Source organism: Nematolebias whitei, chromosome 3 (genome assembly GCF_014905685.2).
Source record: "Nematolebias whitei isolate Nwh7 chromosome 3, NemWhi1, whole genome shotgun sequence".
In the NCBI taxonomy this organism is placed as follows: Eukaryota; Metazoa; Chordata; class Actinopteri; order Cyprinodontiformes; family Rivulidae; genus Nematolebias; species Nematolebias whitei.
In genome coordinates this window covers 45,514,256-45,527,477 of record NC_056500.1, presented here as the reverse complement: position 1 = coordinate 45,527,477, position 13,222 = coordinate 45,514,256, and the positions used below count along the sequence as shown (strand labels likewise).

The 13,222-nt window shown below is 40.1% G+C and overlaps 1 protein-coding gene across 1 annotated transcript in view; it reads right to left on the bottom strand.

Annotated features, from left to right (window-relative positions):
- kif1aa (kinesin family member 1Aa) overlaps window positions 1–13,222 on the bottom strand; it is an 80,158-nt gene that overhangs the window by 38,199 nt on the left and 28,737 nt on the right. Inside the window, exons 14-25 of the mRNA XM_037698301.1 lie at window positions 10,654–10,787; window positions 9,594–9,673; window positions 9,168–9,243; window positions 8,521–8,600; window positions 8,294–8,400; window positions 8,123–8,203; window positions 7,442–7,622; window positions 7,176–7,248; window positions 3,720–3,807; window positions 3,480–3,628; window positions 3,205–3,383; window positions 1,119–1,256 (exon numbers count right to left, since the gene is read on the bottom strand). Of these exons, the coding sequence (XP_037554229.1) occupies window positions 1,119–1,256; window positions 3,205–3,383; window positions 3,480–3,628; window positions 3,720–3,807; window positions 7,176–7,248; window positions 7,442–7,622; window positions 8,123–8,203; window positions 8,294–8,400; window positions 8,521–8,600; window positions 9,168–9,243; window positions 9,594–9,673; window positions 10,654–10,787 (1,366 nt within the window). The remainder of the gene's footprint in view (window positions 1–1,118; window positions 1,257–3,204; window positions 3,384–3,479; window positions 3,629–3,719; window positions 3,808–7,175; window positions 7,249–7,441; window positions 7,623–8,122; window positions 8,204–8,293; window positions 8,401–8,520; window positions 8,601–9,167; window positions 9,244–9,593; window positions 9,674–10,653; window positions 10,788–13,222) is intronic.

The following is a 13,222-nucleotide window of genomic DNA, read 5'->3' as shown; positions in this document are numbered from 1 at the left end:
TAACAGGAAACGCATCATAATAAATCAACTAACAAAGGAAGCTTCCTCCACTGTGTGACCTCAGCTGCACAGACTCTATAAGTAAACCTTTCCAGTAAAACTCCCACATCCAACATCAAGAATCAGTTCTCAATAAATATGATTCATATTTTATCCACTATAAAAGAATGTGAATGAGTGAAAAATAAGCAAATTCAAAATACCGCAGGCTCAACTTTTCCAAATGACATTAAAAAGCTCATGTTTAAAAATATCAAACAAGACTATGTGACAGTGGAGTTTATTTTCATAAATAGAAAAAAAAAACCAGTGCAGCGTGACTGGGATTTGGTGCCAGAACTGGGACGAGAACAGCAGGTTTTCAGTAGGTGGACTGAAGGAATGCAGTCCTCCATTGTTCTGCTGGATTTCTTGTTTAAGAAGATACTCCTCTCTTTTATCGTCATAAACTGTTGGGATCTGTGTTTTATGTTTTAACTCTTGTTCTTTATGAGTAGATTTGTTTCTTGTGCTTAGTTTTGTTTCATCCCTTTGTTAATCACTCCCCAGTCTGTATTCTGTTCTCCTCTGGCCCCGCCCACACTCACCTGTTCCCTGTTGTCTTCTTGTCAGGTGCTTGTCATTATTGTTATTAATGCTGTCCTAATATTCTTTGAGTCTCTGGCCTGTTTCCTCCTTTGTCTTGGCTTTCCTTGTGCCTCGTTGTGCCCCCTCCCCCATCCCTCCTCTAGTATCTGCAAGTATTTGGCTGTAATGTCAGCACTTTTATTTTTGTAAATAAATGTTTGTGACAACCTTGTGCACGTCTGTATTCTGTGTCTAAATCCCCACTAATCGTGACATGAACTCAGACATGACAAAAGTCATCCAGCAAAAAATGATGCCCAGTAAAGTACTTAAATAAATCCATGACTTTATTATAATAAACCAGTAGGACACCAGACTGGATGAAGGAGGTAACAAACATCTTTGGATCATCAGCTCAGTGCAGTGCATGACCCAACAACCTGCCTTATCCTGAATGGACTAACTCTGGCTTTGGTGATGTCTGAATAAATGAAGTAAAAGATGTATTCCTGGTCTTATTGTATGGAGTCAGTGGAGTGTTTAGTATTTACCTTCCAACCAGGCGGAACCAGGGGAAGCGATCATAAAATGGGTCACCTCCAGTCAGCGCACTTTCACTTTCCTCAGTGGTGTTGTTGGGCAAATCAGCAGCACGATCGTACATCTCCCGCATGAGCTCAAGCCTCTGCCTGCAGGATGTGATGACAAATATCATGTTCAAACATTTGTTTTCACGGATGCACAAGATGTAGTTAATGAACTAACTGGGATAAACCTGGGAGAAACCTGGGAGAAACCTGGGAGAAAATATGACGATTTGTTATAACTCTAGCTCCCTACAACCAAGATCCATTTTGCAATAAAGATCTTATTCTTTCATATTTTCCTAACAGAGCACTGCACTCTCAGACTGGAGGTTTACTTGTTGTTTCTAGAGTTCCTAAAAGGAGAACGAGAGGCAGAGCTTTCAGTTATCAGACTCCTTTATTGTAGAACCAACTTCCAGTTTCTGTCATTGAGGCTGAAACATTGTCTACTTTGAAGACTAGATTTTTAATGAATCCTATAGTTAGGGTTGGCTTGGGTTTACTGAGCTATCCCTTAGTCCTGCTGCTATACTATTGGACTGCTGTAGGACAAACTGACCTCCTCAGTCTGCTGCTGCCTTTACTTGCTCTGCTTTCCATGTTTGTATTTGTATTCATTGCCAATTGTAATTTTATTGTAAGTACTTGTTTTTTTCTTTGGACCAATTGCTCTGTGCTTGTCTGTGTCTCTTTCCTGTCCTCTAAAGCTTCAGTTAGTCTAAGAAGATGGCATCCCTCCTGAGTCTGGTTTTGTTGGAAGTTTCTGTTCAAAGTGAGTCATTGCTTTCCACTGTCACCAATGTGTTGCTCAGGGTGGGAGAGTGTGACAGAGTGAAGACAGATAACTTTTATTAATTGGTATTTTATCGGGACAGAATTTCTAGGTGCAACCAAGGTGTTGAGGGGATCCATTTTGATGACCATAGGATCACGTCTCTGCTTTTTGCAGATGATGTGGTCCTATTGGCTTCATCAGGTCGTGATCTACAACTTTCACTGGAGCGGTTCACAGATGAGTGTGACGCGGCTGGGATGAGGATCAGTTCCTCTAAATCCGAGGCCGTGGTCTTGAGCCGGAAAAGGGTAGAGTGCCCTCTCCGGGTCAGGGAGGAGGTCCTACTCCAAGTGGTGGAGTTTAAGTATCTTGGGGTCTTGTTCACGAATGAGGGAAAAATGGAGCGAGAGATCAATAGGCGGATAGGTGCAGCGTCTGCAGTGAAGCAGGTGCTGTACCGGTCTGTCGTGGTAAAGAGAGAGCTGAGTCAAAAGGCGAAGATCTCAATTTACCGATCGATCTATGTTCCTACCCTCATCTATGGTCATGAGCTTTGGGTTGTGACCGAAAGAATAAGATCATGGATACAAGCGGCCAAAATGAGTTTTCTCCACAGGGTGTCTGGGCTCTCCCTTAGAGACAGGGTGAGAAGTTCGGTCATCCAGGAGGGCCTCAGAGTAGAGCCGCTGCTTCTCCACGTCGAAAGGAGCCAGTTGAGGTGACTCGGGCATCTGGTTAGGATGCCTCCTGGACGCCTCCCTGGTGAGGTGTTCCAGACACGTCCCACCGGAAGGAGACCCAAAGGAAGACCCAGGACACGCTGGAGGGACTATGTTTCTCAGCTGGCCTGGGAACGCTTCGGGATTCCCCCGGAGTAGCTGGCCCAAGTGACTGGGGAGAGGGAAGTCTGTGCCTCCCTACTTAAGCTGCTACCCCCATGACCCGACCCCAGATAAGCAGAAGAGAATAGATGGAAGGATGGATGGATGGATGGATGGATGGATGGATGGAAGGATGGATGGTATTTTATCATGTATTTTATTATGCACAATGCCCTGAGAAGTCTTTTGCTGTGAATAGGGGCTATAGAAACAAACGTTTGTTTACTGACCTGACTCTGATGATCTACTGTTTACTGGTTTACTGGTTGCATTCAGTCTAAGTTGGCCTTGCAGTACTATAATTGCTACATGCACAGCAGTGTTTTGGTGATGTTTGGTATTTACTTCAGAAATGTAAGGCTTTGCTAGCCAAATACTTTGTGTGTTCAGGTACCTTAGTTTTTCTAATGTCCAGTAGTGAGTTGCTCCATTTTTCTGATCTTGTACTTCCACAGCCACTATGGTGCGAGGAAAAAGTTGCTTTTCTTTGTCTTTAGTCACCTCTGGGGAAGACAGGTCAGGAGGCAGTGGGGAGTAGAGAGTGTCTGTGAGCAACACAAACTGGAACTGGACCTGCAGGAGAGCAGGAAGCATTAGTCTGGTTAAAAAATAAATCAATTTAAAGGTGTACTTAGACCGATGCATATGAATTATGATAACATGCTGCACCTTCTTCTTGAGCTCAACACTGATAGCGTTTGCTTCTTTAAGGAAGATGGCGTTTCCCCACAACAAGTCCCGCAGTGAGGTGAACTGGTAGCACTTCCACTTCCTGAAGCTCCACAAGGCCAGTTCTCTTTCCCTTTCTGTCCACTGAACTGTCGGCCAAAAGATGACAACCATTCTGGTGTAAAAGTGTGTGTTAAACACCAGCAGACGAACAGTAGTGGTGTCCAGATGTTGTCTTACCTTCCTCCTCTGGATCATCTTCTTCGGGGGCATCTGGGTAACAACGGTCCACTTGTTTCTGAAGAGCCTCCAGCTTGCTCTCATAATCCTAGAAATAAAAGGTTCAAGACCCTTGTTAAGCATTTAGTTTGGTACATAAAATACTATTTTGAAAACATGTTACATAAAATAATAGTCACTAAAATGAAAAGCACCTTAGAAATTTTAAATATTGATCATACAGGGATATTTGGGCCATATTAAAATGGTAAATATTAAGAACAATTAATATTTACCTGCAGCAAATAGCTTGGAGAAATAAAGTTTAATTTTGACAGGACTGATGAGCTAACAGTGAGTCTAAACACAGCAAAGACCAAAGTTGATTGCTGCCATTTTAAAACAGCTCCAATTTAAACCTTAAATTGTTTAAACCTTTCATCATGGTTTATGCAAATACTATTTCATAGCATCGTCAGCTTCTTTTTACAGTTATTTACGTAAATCCATGGTTATGTTGAAGTGTAAATAACAAACTGACCATGAAATGCAAAAGCAACAATAATATGGATATGTTAAATACATTTTGCTTGAACCACTATAAAAGGATTTCTGGTGCAGTTTTAAGAAGACACATTTTGCTTTGGAATGTGTCTGCTTGAAATGGTCATTATTGGTTTGCAGTGGTGGGATGTAACTAAGTACAAATACTTCGTTACTGTACTTAAGTACATTTTTCATGTATCTGTAGTTTACTTAAGTAGAGTTAAATGTAGGTACTTTATACTTTTACTCCACTACATTTTACATCAAGTATCTGTACTTTCTACTACACTACATTTCTATAATGTGTTGCATTACAAGTTACATTCACGTTGCAGCTTTTTGATTTGTTTGTTAGTTTGAAAGTAACTAATGGTGAGAGGGGAGCTGGTCCATTGAATCACTGCAAAGTGGTCAGGTAACGTTAGGCCCACCTTCAAGACCAGCTGGGCCAATGACATATATTCTAGTACAAAGTATATACATCACTGAGCTGGGTGCACCCACAGCACCACTAACACACCCAAAATGTATTCCATCGCAAGAGAGTCAGCCAGAAGATACACACCACCCATGGCCTTATTGAAAGACTGCTCAGTACAACAGGACAGATTCTCTCTCCCAAAAGAGCCAGACTGGACTTAAAAATCTTTGAAAAACAATTTCTTCTGAACTTGAACAAGAAATTCTTGCTGCAATATTAAAATGTGTCAGTTCAAGAGATGTTAGGAGACAAGAGATGTCTCCAAATGTCTCGACACTCGGGTCCAAGTTTTAAAAATGGTGTCAGGAAGTTAAACTATTGTTCACTGTTGACCCATTACAAGGTTTAATAGACAGTATTTTAACTAGAGTTGATGACAAACTGGAGTTGAAATATCAGTGGAAATAATCAGAGCCTATTTCTTTGTTAGTTGTTTAATGCTCCTTTTGTTCAGACAGACAACTTTTACTTAAATGTGCTTACTGCAGTTAAAATGACACATTGGTTTTGATTTGTGTTAAATAAAAACTTTCAAAGGTATAATCATTCCTCTTTCTTATTTTGTTTAATGACATTTAACTCTGCATGTCATCCCTGAAATTCTGATGCACAGAATCACAAGTCCAGGAGTGAAATGTGTCACAGAGTAAACACAATAAAAACATGTATTATCTGCAGCATTGTTCATTAAAACAACACTATTAATGTATTACAGAAAATATACACACGGTAGGCAGACTTAATGATATTGTAGACCATTGCATTATGTAAATAGGAAGTACTTTTACTTTTAATACTTTAAGTATTTTAAAAGCAAGTACTTATTTACTTTTACTTAAGTAAAAATGTTAATGTGGTACATCTACTTTTACTAGAGTACATTTTTGTCTGTTTATTTGTACTTTTACTTAAGTACAGTGTTTGAGTACTTTCTCCACCACTGTGTTTGTTACCACGGTCAGAGCAGATCCACTTTTAAAACAGATTAAAAGTGGGTCAAGTCTTCAACATTTCACAGCTAATTAGGCAGCTGCCACTACACAGCTGTTTATTAACAGTAATTAATGATAATTATAACAATAATGTTCAGCCAGGTCATCTGGATGGCTGCTTTTTTTTTCTGAGATGTTTCGTCCTTCATCCAAAGGACTTCTTCACTTTGAGGAGGAGACACCAAACAAAACTGATTCCCACAAACAGCATACTCCATAGTGGAAAAAACCCAGTCAGCTGGTGTTAAGATATCCTCTGGAGCTCTCCCCCATCAACTCCTCTGAAGCAGCCATGCCAAAGTGGTTAAAAACACCAAAGTTCAAGCTCAGTAATCCAGGTATAAATCCAACAATGTTCAACAACAAGGTTTTTTCCACTGTGTGGACTGTGCTGTTTATGGGAATCAGTTTTGTTTGGTGTCTCCTCCTCAGACTGAAGAAGTCCTTTGGATGAAGGACGAAATGTCTCAGCAAAAAAATAAAAGAAACCGTCCAGATGACCTGACTGAACATTGTTGGACTCATACCTGGATTACTGAGCATGAACTTTGATGCATAATTATAACAGTTAACATTACAGTGTTTCCCCTAGTTTGCTGGCAGTGGCAGGACATTCATATCCTCCATGTTGCTGTAGACAGGGCGTTCAGCTCTGTTGATGGGGCGGGGCACCCTGCTTTTATAATGGTAGGGGAAACACAGCTAACAGTAATTAACTATGTAATGAACATTACCTTGTTACATCAGCAAAACAAAATTACTAAATTCTTGCCGTATTTGACTTTATGATGCATCAGGAGTTTTACAGCAGTGATGCCCCCACCCACCCACCCACCCCCCACCTACTAGCAAATTAATAGTAGTGTAAATGTCCATGAATTCATATGATTTCACAATGCACTGTGAAACTTCTCAGACTGAAGCTGTTTTAGGATGCAGCAATCCTCTTTGATCTTATCTGATTTCAAACTAACAATTAGCTTTAAAGTCCAGTTGCATTTATACACTTTTTTCCTCCAAACTTGCATCAAAAAGTTATCTACAACAGGTAAGATATTGTTTGTAACTTTCTACACAGAACATCATTTTAAAATGGATGCTATAGCCCTTTTAAGGTATAATATACGGACATTAAAAACACATTTAGTGAGATTTTGTTGGTGATGTTGATTTACAATCATTGACCTAAAAGAACATTATTACTTTAAACAAAGACAATCTCAGTAAAACTTATTATGGTTATAATATTTAATATATTCATTTCTGTTTTTACTAAATGTTTATTCTGTCTGCTGTGTTACAGTTTTTATAAAATGTGAACAACAGATATGTTAAATAAATGCTGTACCTAAAATAAGAGTGGCATACGTGTCAAACAGTCTCAAGTTTCAATAAATACCATTCACAGTTGTCTAAGCACATTTCTGTGTAATAAAACTATATAAACAGTCACTATACCAGTCGTTGCTGCTCCAGAAGGTTGTTGGCCTCCTCTCTTTCTTTGCGATACTGATCCTCTAACTCCTGCAGTCTGAAGACATTAACACAGGTGTTCAAGAAACAGCTTAAAGGGTGAAAAAGACCAAGAACAACAACACTATTTCTATTTTTGCACAACTGTTAATAATAAATATGATGAAAGCAGCACATCAACGGTTAACACTTTGGTTCCTACTTGTTTTATACATTTCCTCAGCCTTGTTATTGTGTTTCTTTGTCTGTACCTCTGCTCCATCTCTAGCTTCATGTCAATGCCCTGTTTGTCCAGCAGCTCCCTCTGAGCAAACGCCCAGTCTACGGGCTCGGCGGGGGTCTCGGCACAGGGGGTCCTCTCCCTCTCGGCTCTGGCCTGCTCAGGGTGGTTAAACCGGAACACGTGGCTCTTCCCTAGGATGATGCGGTTTCCTACAAGAGAAACAAGAAACAGGAAAGTGATGTTGATGGAGATGTGAAAGGTCACAGATGTTTTTCACTTATTAATGTCAAATGTATATGAACCATGTGTGGCGATAGCGTGTTGTGTCTGGACAGACTGGAGCTGCAGAAGCCTGGAGCCATTCACCTGATAAAACTCAAGGCCTAAGCTGGAAGGCAGCGTTTCTGATAACATTATAAAAAGACACTTTTTTATGCTCTTGCAGAGCAGACTTGGAGACGAAGCGTCATGTAAACATCTTGCCTGCTTGCACTTCAACTCTGTTCCATCTTGCAAGATTAAACTGGGATGAGAAAATTATCTACTCATTCCTGCGTGGCATATTTATTTAATCAGCGCAAAGGATAATAGTAAATTATCCTAACATTCTGGTCCTTCGAGCCGGATAGAAACGTCTAGACATTCAGCACAACATTTTGTTGAATGAAAGATGAAATTAGAAACCCAAAATGTAAGACGGCATTCTGACCTGATTTCAGTACAGTGGGCTCCGTCACTCGCTTTCCATTGACATAAGTCTCAGCTTCTTCACAGGGCTCCAAGACAACTGCTGCTCATGAACAGAGACGTTTGTAATATAACAGCTACATAAACTCTGATGTGCACAGCTACCAGAGTGTGGAGTCATAGGTTTCCTCACTTTCACCCACTGGGCCAGCAGATCTTGTAAAAGTGCAGTGCTCATCCTTGATGAAGAGGCCACTGAGGACTATATCTTGACGACTGGTGGCATCTAAACGACCAACCCTAAAGAGGATATTTTTTAAAAATCATATTATATCACACATTCTCTTTTTTTAATCAACTAACAATATAAAAGTACACAGTATTCCAATCATCTTAAATGGAAAAATATAATTTTCTAACCTGGTGATGCCCTCTTTTATGTAATATAGCAGACACTCAGACATCAGGGGATCCTCGTTGAGGTTTACTAAATGAGGTGTCTAAAACAGAATATGGAATAATTTACTGTGATCATCTGGTGAATAAGACATGATTTAATAGCCATATGCTATTTACAGTGTAACATATGGACAAGAGATTTGAAGAACTGTCTCCCAGTCAAGCCGTCAAACGCTCCCCACAGCGTTTAATACGTTTAATGTAAAAATGTGCTGCAGACAAGCAGCAACAAGTCACTGAAACAGGGTCATAGACGTTCTGTCTGTCCCCATGTTTACACTTATTGCTGCAGAGAGGAAGTGTTTGAAGTAATTAAGTAGATTAAAGATAATAAAGGAGATTCAGTGAAAAAGAGAAACCCTCGTCTGAGGTGCCCATAGAAAAGATTCCTGTTGCAGAGAACCTCAAAGCACTCAGAAGAAACAAACACGTCAGAACGACAAACCTCGTTAGGAGAAAACAGACCAACTGTGTCGATAAACACAGGCTGGGGCTTTCTGGGATTTTCAGACGGCTTTCGGGGTAATGAAACAGGCATTAAACTGATTAATTTAAATACGAGTAAGGTATTGCAAAGTAAGCTTAGAGATATGTGATATATTTTTTACCTTCTTAGGAGAGAACACGCCAACAGTGCCACCATCTTCTCGTATCGCCACACCCATTTCTGCCAGCAGGGCCTCTCTGTGGAAACATCAGTGTCAGAACACCAAAGTTATCCTCTGAAAATCTACATGCCTCACTTCTTACTTTGTTAGCATTTTCTTTCTGAGATGAATTTATCCACAAGAAAAGCGCTACAACTTCTTGATACTTTAACTGTTGTTAATTAGGGCTATCTGCACCTTCAAATATTAAGTTGATGAAAATAGTTACACTTTTTTTTATTTGCTGGGGAAACTAGTTTGAATAATTTCTAATAATATAGGAGACCTGCGCCTCAAATCGTGTCACTTAACCACATTGCTAAGCTGCAAAACCTGCTAACCTTTTCACATGGCGACCGTTTTAATTAAGAGAATATAAGATCTTACCTTTCCATTCTAATAGCTTCTGTCCTTCGAAGTTTTTCTTCCCAAGTTTCATTTAGTTCAGCAATTATTTTCTCTGTTTCCTGAAATTGAAAATAAATTACAATCATTAAAAAATAATTTGCTCTGTACGTTTCTTTTGAATCACAGATCCCAGCATGGATCCTTAGTTTTTGTTGGCTAAACTGATTAAAACGACAAAAAGTAAAAAAAATTAAATGTTTTCTTGTTATTGTACTTGAGTGTGTGTACAGCAATGGTGCCATAATGGGAGGGGGTAACTTGACCAGACAGTTCTACGTGCATACAGAGCCCTCCTACATATGTTTAAATATTGTGGCATGTTTTCATCACAAAGCAGTGTTTTAAATGGCCTGACCGAAAGAGTTGCAATTTCCCACACTCAGCGTAGTCTTTGAACTACTCACAGTTGAATCAAGAGTTAAAGTTATACTTAGTGGAGCTGTAAACTTTAAATGTTACATTAGTCGGGATGTTTAGTGGCTGTTAGAGATGGGATTTACAGCTTCTTAAAGGGAGTTGATTTTTGTGGATTCATTCTTGTCAAGGAGCTGATCCTTTGAACGGTTCGTCCTGTGGTGATGTTTTACATCAGGACAGGCTTCAATGGGCTGAGAAGTGATCTTTCTCATTTAGTTAGATCTACTGTAAAATAAGAAACCAGTGTAAACCAAGCTTGCAAGGCAATTCTACAAAACAGCCTTTTAATGAAGGCAATATAAGAAAAGTCCTGAAATTCTGTGTTGGCTTTTAGATTTGATGTGACGCTGCTAAATTTTCTGTGAAAATTTCAGCCCCCATTTGGCAACACCGTTAAACATTTTGTGTTCAGAATCCAGAACAAGGCTAGACAATATGTAAAAAAAACAATATATTAAAATGCACAATGTCAATAATGTATAGGATTCCAATAACTCGCAGACACAAACACAATCTCTAAATCCACTAACAGCTGGCACATAGAAAGTGTTGTGATCATTGTGATGATGCAACATGTGGGTTTACTGCAACCAATAATGTCATTGCAGTATTAAGCTCTTACCTTTAGCCTCTCGATGGCCTCCTCACTGCCTGGGCTGAACATGATGCGGTCATGAAGACTGGCAATAGATCCGGCACGGCTGGACAAGGCTGAGAGGGATGGAGAGGGGCTCATCCCCGTCATTGCATTGGTCACTGTGAAAAGATCAGCCCTTTGATTCACAGCTTGGCCGACATTCTTACTGTGTTTGTAATTGGATACGTCTGTCAGGGTGTCAGGGGGCATGGGGAATGGACAGGAGGCTTTGGGTTTGGATAGTTATTAACAGAAAGTAGGTCTGCAGAAAGAAATGGAAGTGAGGAGTGAATATAGATGGAAAGAGCATATATGTCATCTCCAACATACTGATCTCACTCACAAGGGGAATATAAACAGCGTGACTGAAAGCAGTGGCTACACCAGCAGAAAGCTGCACACAGAGAGCGCCAACTTAACTGATGCAACAAACGGGTCAACCAGCCGCTACATGGCCCAAAGAAAATACAAATATACAAAACTTCAAGCATGCATCATATGCAAAATCATTTAAATCAAGAAAAGCTGGTACTTTTTTATGCTTATATAAGGAAATATCAGTAGGAACTTTCGTTGCTTATTCTCAAACAAGATACGCGGTATTGTTTGTTGAGACATAATTTTAACAAATTAGAATTAGGATTGCATTAAGTTATTCTTAATATTATAATTGAACTGAAACAAGGGGGAGAAGAATGAAGAGCAGAAGACAGATGTTGGTTCATGACTAGGAAAAGACGTTAGTCACAGCAGCGGTCCCTTTGCATAATTTTTCCAGAAAATATCCGACACAGCTTGATGTTTATTGTGGGTTTTCTTGTAAATGAGAGTTTAAATCAACTGAGCCAGTCGCACTGAATGATCACCATCACTGATCCAAGCCCACGATAAAGGTTTCCTTTCAAATCTTTCACTATGAAAGATTTGGTCTACAATTGCCACACAAACACACACACACACACACACACACTGTGAACCTGGCTTAAAAGAAAAGTTTGAACTGAAATTGTTATTTAAGAAGAAATAATTAGTGCTCAGAGTGATAATCATAGTGAAATCAGAATACATTTCCCTGGTGAAGATCCATGGTTTGAATGGTTTGGGGGTATTCAATGAAAAACACTGAAAACAATAAAATGCTTTGGATTTTTTCATGTTTGAAGTTTAATCTCAGCTTCTGTAGCTCCTCAAGGCCTATCAACAAATTTAAAACATAAACAACATCCATCATGTTTTCCTGCTTCTTCCTTTTCGGGTGGCAGCAGTTACTGGTGTCCATGTCCAGCAGTCACTGTGTGAGAGGCAGGGGACACTCTGGACAGGTCTCCAGTCCATCAGAGGGACACATGGAGACAAACAAACATTCACTCTCTCTCTCTCACCTAGAGACAATTTAGAGTTACCAATCAGTCTAACATGCATGTTTTTGGTCTGTGGGAGGAAACCGGAGTACTTTGAGAAAACCCACGCATGCACGGAGAGAATATACAAACGCCACCTAGAAAGGTCCCAGACCGAGATTTGAACCGGCGACCTTCTCGCTGAGAGGCCACAGATCTACCAGCTGAGCCACCGCGCCGCCCCATAAAAACATCAACTCTGTTACTGTAGCAGAGACCACGCCCAGTCGTCTGCACAGGATGGATGACATTTCTAAGTTGTGCATTTTGCACAGAATATAAAAACTGAATCGTACAAAGCGAGACGACTGCCTTGAAGACCTCGTGCTGCAGAAACGATTATAGTCTTTTACTGAAAACTACATTATCATCTCACAGTTACTGTGTGCCTCTTCATCAGGGCTGCCAAGGAAGGAGGCAGATTAAATCAGACAAACCCTGCCAGCAGAGTCAAACTGTGATGAATTATAGCATCGTGTAGTTCCTAAGCGTTCATGCTGCATGTCTTAGCTTTGTTGATTTATGAACACGTCAGCTCTGCCTCTTTCATGCCACACCTACTATGAAGCCATCCGCAGGTCTCTGCAGCACCTTCACACACACTGCCTGTACGACTCAAACATGCCTCACAGTTAAACCTGAACAAACACGAACAACATGTTTCTAAAAGTAACAGCATTTTCATTTACTATAAAAATTCCCATAAGCTGTAAATACATGACAGTATTGTTGTGCTGAAGAGCACTACGGTATCTGCAGAAAGCGTCTGTGATGTGAAGCTGCAGAGCAAAAGCAACAGCCAAAAGCACATACGTTTCAAACCCTCTATATCAGCAGCAGACGCTCGAAACGCTGCGTGAAGAAGAAACAAAGCACAAGTACAAAGAGGAAGAGAAGAAAGAAAAATACCTTTTACATCAAATGTATCTGTGTAAAATGTTCACTAAATATACTTTGTATGCTGAACACATGAGAGGTGCAGTCAATACATACGTCTTATGTTTTAGTTTCCTGATCCCATTTAACTCTAACAACTGAACCACTTACAGTTTCAGCTGTACAGTAGTCCCTCGTTTATCGCCGGGGATCCGTACCCTGAAGACCCGCGATAAGGGGCAAACCGCAAAGTAGGAATAGTAGTACAAGTAGTAAGT